At 36.7% G+C, this 8,191-nt stretch overlaps 1 protein-coding gene across 1 annotated transcript; it reads left to right on the top strand.

The window, feature by feature from the left end:
* Positions 1–2: 2 nt before the first annotated feature.
* On the top strand, positions 3–2,405 carry LOC119084214 (catalase-like). The gene is made up of 3 exons (XM_037194109.1): positions 3–81; positions 150–186; positions 905–2,405. The coding sequence occupies exons 1-3, from the start codon at positions 34–36 to the stop codon at positions 2,353–2,355; spliced, it is 1,536 nt and encodes a 511-aa protein (XP_037050004.1). The 5' UTR covers positions 3–33; the 3' UTR covers positions 2,356–2,405.
* Positions 2,406–8,191: the final 5,786 nt, after the last annotated feature.

Below are 8,191 nucleotides of genomic sequence, written 5' to 3'. Positions count from 1 at the left end.
TTCAGTTAATGGATTTTCATACACCAAAGCCAGATGAGGTCGGCAAATTTTTTTGTTATTGTGGTGTTAGCGCTATTGAAGGTACTGTGCAACCAGTACACTTATATCTTAAAAGTTAACCCTGTTATTTTTAAACTAAATTCTTTCAGATTTCTGAAGCTGGCGGTAGTACATTTAATGTAAAAGGTAAAATTAAGTTGTGGGCTTTGCTCGATTTATCGTAAAGTAAAGTAAGGTAAAGTAAATTGAATTGAAGCTAAAACGCCTTTTCAGTATCCAGTGTGTGATTCACGCCGTAAGTACGGTCGAAATTCAAAATCTTTTTCACGCACTCTTTCTAACGCAGCGTCATTTTACAATGAAGCGTTGAAATGTATTTTTCGGTTCACTTTTTCATCGATTCGTTCACTTGAAATTCAAATTTTTGGCACACTTACAGCGTGAATTGGCGTTAGAACTGAATGTTGTCTTGAATAGATTTTTGAATTTTTAACCTTTTGCGCGACTATAACGAGTGACACTCGTGCCAGACATGCCGAAACTTTATGGGTTCTATTGTTCTCAATAGAAGCGCAACACGATTGATTTTGGTTTTAAAAAGATGTGAATACTTGAATTTTGTGTGTTCCATTCACTCTATCCGTCCCACATACTTAACATGAGCACTTTACTTAAAATATCAAAAGGCTTTCATTGATATAGTGAGGTGGATCAATGAAATGTCATCATTAAATCTAGTACTTCTTAACCTTAAACAGCAGACATACTTGCGTTACTATATTCTGAAACGGATTCCGATACCCTCCAAGAAAATATTCACAACCCGTCGGGATATTGAGTTGTGACAATAATTGAAAAACACAAATAACACTGTAGATGAATTAGATAATGACCTGTTTTGTAGGCTTCACCACCGCATTCAATCAGACATTCAATTATGGTGGCAACGGGGCAAGCATACTTAAACGAATCTCCGATACAATCACAAATCGTTCTGCCCCAGTTACACCAACCGTCGGCAGTAGAAGTTCATCCTTTGCCGAAGATTTTTCTTTGTTCGAAAAGTTGCAATCACATAATCGTGAACGGATTCTCGATCGAATTGTACACGCTAAAGGTGCTGGGGCGTTGGGATATTTTATTGTCACCAATGACGTGACAAAGTACACTAAAGCCGGCTTCTTACAGTCTGTGGGACAAAGAACGAATGTTGCTGTACGATTTTCAACGGTACATGGGGAAAGTGGTAGTGCAGACACGGCTATCGACCCGAAGGGATTTGCCACCAAATTTTATACCGATGATGGAATATATGATTTTGTAGGGATGAATGGAGAAGTGTTTCCGATTAGAGACGTTATGCTATTCGCTGACTTGAATCGATCGCGCAAACGAAATCCGTACACTCATCTTACCGATTATACGGCTTGGTGGGACTTTACCAGTTTATGTCCGGAGACAACACTGCATACGTTACAGATGTTTTCGGACGAAGCAATGCCGAAATCACTAACTTACATCGATGGTCATTCGGTTCACACTTACAAATTGATTAATGCCAAAGGTTCGGCCGTTTACGTCAAATTGCACTGGACATCGAATCAACAGAATAAGGAGTATTTTACATTGAACGAATCAATACAAATGGCGGGTACAAATCCAGATTTTCTGATTGAGGACCTTAGGACTAGAATTGAACGAAAAGAGTATCCAAGTTGGACGTTATCATATCAAGTGATGACACTGGATCAAGCCACAAAGCATTATCAGAACCCATTCGATATAACGAAGTTCTGGAAAAGGGAAGACTATCCTCTGATTCCCGTCGGGTTAATGGTTCTCGATAAAAATCCAACAGATTACTTGACTCAAATCGAGCAACTAGCTTTCAATCCGTCCAATTTGGTGCCGGGCATTGCTTCAAGTCCTGACCGCATCCTTCAGGCTAGAATTTTCTCCTATTCTGATGCTCAGCTACACCGACTCGGAACTAATTTTGCACACACTTCAGTCAATAAATGTCCATTCGAAACAAATACGAACAGCAATCCATCCGGACCCATTTATTTTCCGAATAGTTTCAGTAGTCCTGGTAGCAATTTCAAACAATTCGTCCTTGAAGCAAATGATACAGCGATCGAACGCATTGACGACTACGATGATGATTACTTTTCGTTGGCAACATTTTATTTGGAAGAGCAGGTAGATAGCGCACAAAGGAAGCGAATTTGTAGCAACATTGCCACGTTTCTTGGCAAAGCCCACATCTTGGTTCAGAGAAATTTCCTGAAAAATATTGCTTACAATGTCAGCAAAGAGTTCGGAGATTGTATCAAATCCACGTTATGTATTTAGGTGAAGGAATTTGTTATTTGAACAAAAGAAACAATAAATGATTCACGCGGAAATTGTATTTTCTCCTTTCATTACCACATTTGCTTCTGACTTTCGATGGACGAAACACTAACTAGCTTAGAGCCCCAATTAAACTGTAACATTATCTTCTAGTAACGCTGCAAATGACGAATATTTCGAGAACATACTTCGGTGAATTTTTGGACGCTGTGAGCGGAATTTCTTTGCGAGGAGACATTAGGAAGGCTTGGCGAGATTGGTACTCTTCTCAGTGGTGTGTCACTGCCAGGACTCTTAGTTGCTTTGCCTCACTCGGCAGCCTTAGCTCTCGGTTGGTTCATGGTCTAAAAGTTTACTCACTGATGACTGGGTCCTATTTTGCTTCTATATGAGTAAAATGATCCGGACTATTCATTGAGCTTATGCTTTCGGGCTATAGAGTGGACAAGGTCGACGGATGGATTGGTGGTGTTATGCCGCTGAAAGATGCTAGTTTTTCCCGGCTTTTATTTTGATTCCTCGCAAAGACAACGTACACTTGATCAGGGTACATCTCTCTGAATTTATATTCGAGGAATGTATTCCATGTCGTGCAAAACTCTTTGCAAAGGGACGATATGGTCGCTGTGTCGGGTCGTTGTGCTATTCAGTGGTGTGCCATCGTCTGGAAACGCTGTCATTTCGCTTTTTGCCCCGAAGGTCCTCGTCTCAAAGGTGGCTCGTCCGTCAGTCTAATTTGGAAGTAAGGGCTTTTGGGGTAAATAGTGGTAAAGTTTGGCGGTTGACCTTTTGGTGGTGCGTTGCTGAGTGACGCTTCTGCCTGGCTCGGCTTTCATATTGGCCCACTGCAGAGAAAGCTTACGTTCGAACGGGCTGGTCTTATAAAATATGAGACTGGACCAGGCCAATATCGAGCGAAATGTAAATCACAGGCTTTATCAATCCCAATGACAAGGACTGTGATTCGGGCGACAATGTTGCCTTACTCGCTGTCATTAGTGTAAGGCCTAAGGGGTGAGACACAGCTGTCCTCCCAGTGGCTTTCTAGAATTTACAGTCTAATGAAACGAGGTTGACGCCAGTCACTCTTTGCTTTCTGCCCTAAGGATTAGCTATCATTTTGGTACCTAATCATAGGGATCAGTTTGCTCGCCTGGAGTGATTCGTGTAGAGCGTAAGGCAATAGGTTGAGAAGGAGATGAGGTCCTGAAAAGGGCTTCAAGATTTTCATGATGACAGGGTAGCACAAAGGATCCCATGATCTGTGTGCATTGATCAGAAATGATCACCCTAACTGATTAAATCTATAACGCTGCTAATGAGTCGGCCAAACCGAAGCTTTTTCAAGTCGAATCATGACTCCCTACACTTATTAAGAGCAATGGACTCTTTGCAAATTTGTAGCCTACATTTGTGTGAAAAAGGTGAAACCATTAAAGCACGCCTAAATGTGTTACTTTTAAAGGAAAAATTGATTTGTGAGTCTTGGAGACTTGGAGAAACCTAAGCAGATTCCATAAATTTACACTATCTGCAAAGGTTTCTCCACAAACCAATTTTTTCTTTAAAAGCGCTCACGCAAAAATGTGTTACTTTTAAAGGAAAAATTGGTTTGTGGTTAATAACTTAACTCCACTTGGAGAAACCGTTGCAAATGTGTAAATTACACGTTTTGCATTGATTTATCCAAGAGGGTAGAGTTTTGACTTACAAACCAATTTTTCCTTTAAAAGTAACACATTTTTGCGTGAGCGCTCTTAAAGAAAAAAATTGCAGATTGTGTAAATTTATGAAATTTGCTTAGGTTTCTCCAAGTATCTAAGACTCACAAACCAATTTTTCCTTTAAAAGTTTAATGGTTTCACTATTTCAAAAAAGATTTTGATTCAGAGAAATCATCAAAAAACGAATATTTTTCCGCCTAAATGCAGGCTACAAATTTGCAAAGGGTCCACTGCTCTTAAGGGGAATCTACACAAGGCTAAATTGTTGCCGACATTTGTAGGCAAAATTATTATTATTTTAATAATAATTTTGGAAAAAGTATGACCATCGCTTGGTGTTAAAATGTGTTAGCTTTAAGTAAAAATTTAAATGTTTGTGGTGATGTAACCTCAGTCCGAGAAAACTCAATATTTCACGAAAATTGACACATATTTTAAGTTTTTTCGAACTTAGGCTACATCACCACAAACATTTCAATATTTTACTTGAAGCTAACACATTTTACCACCAAACGATGGTCGTCTTTTTCCAAAAAGGATGAGAATTCAAAATTATCATCAAAATAATAATAATTTCGCCCGGAAATGTAGGCAACAATTTAGCCATGTGTAGATTCCTCTTAAAGAAGTCATCGGATCTTCAGTATTGTGGCAACCTTACAAACCTAATTTATATGAGAATTTTGATTAAAAGGTCCCTTTTGAAAATTTGGTTTGCTTGGTTCAGTGCTTGTATGTAGGTCTGATTATAGATATAGATACATAGATTTGAAGCTGCTAGGAGAATTTGTTCTGTAAAAGCTAGTGAGTTTTAGTTGGAACTTCAGGTGTTCTTCGATAATTATTCCGATAAATGTTGGCTGGCACCCCAATTTAATGCGATTAATGATAAAATTCCGGAATAAAAACTCATTTTCGTTATAATTTTATGAAAATTTAATTAATTTCTGTGACACGCATAATAATTTATTGATGGTTTGTATAACAACTAGGTATTTAAATCTGTGTGTATGTGTTTTATTTTAGTAATTTTTGTATGCCTAAAATCTATAAGAAAGCAAGGCGATTCGCGTCTAACCAACTACGTTTTATATTACAACAATTTCTGATATTGGTCAACAGAATATTTTTTATTTCATTTTGTTTTTTATTCTTTCATATAATTTTGATGAATAAAAAGATTGCAAATCCATCATTAATCCCCGATTAATACAGAGAGTTTTTGTTTGTTTTCTGTATTTATCATTTAATTTAATTTAAATTTAAATTAAAAATTACAATTAATAAGTCGACGATGCGGAGTTGCTTTTAGTTGCAAATAATTGTCTTGGTAATCAATCAAAAAAAAAACTTCACTGCGCCCTTATACACATTGAATTCATTTTGATTTATTAAAAAAAATCGAATATTCTGTCACCGAATTGTCATTTTCTCGTTTTTCTTTCTTTCTTCTTTTCTCTTACATAAAATACGGGTGGGTCTTAGGCCAAAAATTTCAATTACAGTTAAGTTAAACATTGAGTTGAACACATTTCGCTTAACATTGTAATGTTAGACACTGATCGCTAAATGAATTCGATCGCGTAATTTAACAGTGTTTTCTCCGCCATTTCACCCTCACTCAAATTAGCTTTCCAGGCCAGGAGCTATTTTTGGAAATTTTTCTAAAAACTGCGAACCGAAACCGAATTTTTCCATAATTTCGAACTGTTTTGGCAACTCCGGAGCTCATACTTATGTTTTAGCCGGCTCTCAATGATTTTTGTTTGATTATTGACGCTCTCATCTTTCAAATTAATCATGCTCGTCTTCATTTGAAACCTGATAGTGTCAAGAAATAATCGAGAGTCAGTTAAAACGCAAGGCTGATTAAGCAGTTGCCAAAACCGTTCGAAATGGTGGGAAAATTTGGTTTTTGGACGTTCGCAGTTTTTGGAAATTTTTGGCAATTTTTTGGAAATTTTGGAAAAAAAATTCCAAACAAATTTCTAAAAATAGTCCTGTTCCAGACAACCATTTTACGGGTATCCTCTCCTTTTGGAGATTTTTTTCTTAAATTAATTTATTTTTAGCAAAATATATCGATAAGTGACATTTTCCGGCACTCGATAGAAGCCTCGAGGCAATATTTTCCATGTTATTGAAGAGTTGACTTTATTAGCTTTCGAACACTTTGACGGGAATCTAATTCATATAGTCTGGAAAATCGTTCGATCTATCAAAGATTTATGAAAGGAACTTCTATACTTTCACTTTTATAAAGACATCACCCCCAGCAAATACAGTCATTGAACACCTTTTCGATACTAATAATAATGGTGATGAATTCAAGAAAACATTTTGGATTGCTCTGTGGATGTGGTCCATTGCAAATGTTCCCTTTAGACATTGCCAAAGCAACCGATTCATTCTAGAAAAAATTCTTAACAAAGTTTTTCTGAGCAAACGTGCCTTATGGGAAAATTCAGTAGCCAACAATTTTCCTTCATTATGATGATAGATGAATCATCGTTGGAGCTCTTTGAGAGCTACGACTCCTCCACAGGTATGGCATACAACTAACATTAAATAATTAAGGAACCGCGAAATGTGCTGTTCGAATTGCTTGATGTTAACTTAACTGCAATTTGATTTCAATTTATACTTTCCAATTGGCAGTGCTCGATGGAAATAAATTTTTTAAGCAAAACAAATCATTTCCAGATTGACATTTGAAACGGCACCACAACATTTTTGTGGTGTTTCATTTAATTTTGTTTCCATTTCCAAATAATTAAATTAAATTTTTGTTAGTAAGTCTGTTATATCGATTCATATGCATAGACTTTAAAAGCTTAAGTAACTGACACAAAGTTTTAACGTAAAAATCTTATATCTCAAAATAATAAAATATAGTAACAGAGGAACGCTTCAGTTGAATCATAAGTTTCTAATTTGAAGAAAACCGACTAAATATCGCAGAAGGCAAGTGAACTGTTGGTGCATAGATATTTAAAGGGACAAAATGTTCGTTTATGTGAGTTAATAAAGTATTTCACCCAGGAATCTATTTAAATGCAAGTACTCTTTAAGGGCCTCTCATCGCCAAATTAAAACAAAAAGATTTTCATTTAGTAACCCTTCCTTCCCATGTACATGTACATGTACATGTTCAATTCGAAACGGTGAAAAATGTTCGACCCCTCTATCCTCAATATCTTGGGGAACTAATCGTGGAAATCGTGATGATTGTTGAATCGGTAATCTGATTGTTGTACCACTTCCCACACTGATCCAATAAGTCATGTGAAAAATATCCAAATTTACGTTTGTCAACAAATTCAACACAAAAAATGTTATGGAACAAGAAAATACGATTCCATGCTACTAAATTCGTTTACTGCAAATAAGTTGGGTTATTTACAAAAAGCAATGCAGCAACTTTTTACCGTAACAAAGACTAAAGTGAAACATGAAACCTGACAGATTACCTGAAACTCGGCAGATTATCTGAAACTGACAGATTATCTAAAACCTGGCAGATTACCTGCAACGTGGCAGATTTATCTGAAACTCTATAGATTATCTGAAACTTGGCAGATCATCTGAAACATGACAGATCATCTGAGAACTGACAGATTGCATGAAACCTGGCAGATTACATGAAACCTGGCAGATTACCTGAAACCTGGCAGATTATCTGAAACTTGGCAAATTATATGAAACCTGGCAGATTACCTGAAAACTGGCAGATCTTCTGAAACTTGGCAGATCATCTGAAACTTGGCAGATCATCTGAAACTTGGCAGATCATCTGAAACTTGGCAGATTACTTGAAAACTTTTACGAAAATTTTCAGATTCAAGTGAAAATTCTACTAACATTACCTAATCTGATCCGAACTTTCTAGCTAAACTGTTTATTAAAACAGTGTTTAACGTCTGCCGCCTTCAGCTGCGTACTTTACCAAAAGCCATAATTATTCACGAATTAAGCTATACGAACACTGGTGGTTAGATCATCTAACAAAGCGAAGGTATAACTACGGCAGACTCAGAAAGATCTTTATTACAAATAATAGAGTCGAAATATTTGACATGGGAGTACAGTCAGTCAGTGGAAAATGAACGAGT

This window comes from Bradysia coprophila, unplaced genomic scaffold (genome assembly GCF_014529535.1).
Source record: "Bradysia coprophila strain Holo2 unplaced genomic scaffold, BU_Bcop_v1 contig_732, whole genome shotgun sequence".
In the NCBI taxonomy this organism is placed as follows: Eukaryota; Metazoa; Arthropoda; class Insecta; order Diptera; family Sciaridae; genus Bradysia; species Bradysia coprophila.
Note: the sequence above shows the minus strand (reverse complement) of the source record. Positions and strands in the feature narration are given on the sequence as shown.

What these genes read in the sequence shown, in the direction of transcription:
- LOC119084214 (XM_037194109.1), top strand. Translation starts at nt 34, where the DNA reads ATGAGGTCGGCAAATTTTTTTGTTATTGTGGTGTTAGCGCTATTGAAG. An exon ending in TGGTGTTAGCGCTATTGAAG is followed by an intron (nt 82 to 149) that starts GTACTGTGCAAC and finishes AAATTCTTTCAG; the next exon opens with ATTTCTGAAGCTGGCGGTAG. An exon ending in TAGTACATTTAATGTAAAAG is followed by an intron (nt 187 to 904) that starts GTAAAATTAAGT and finishes CCTGTTTTGTAG; the next exon opens with GCTTCACCACCGCATTCAAT.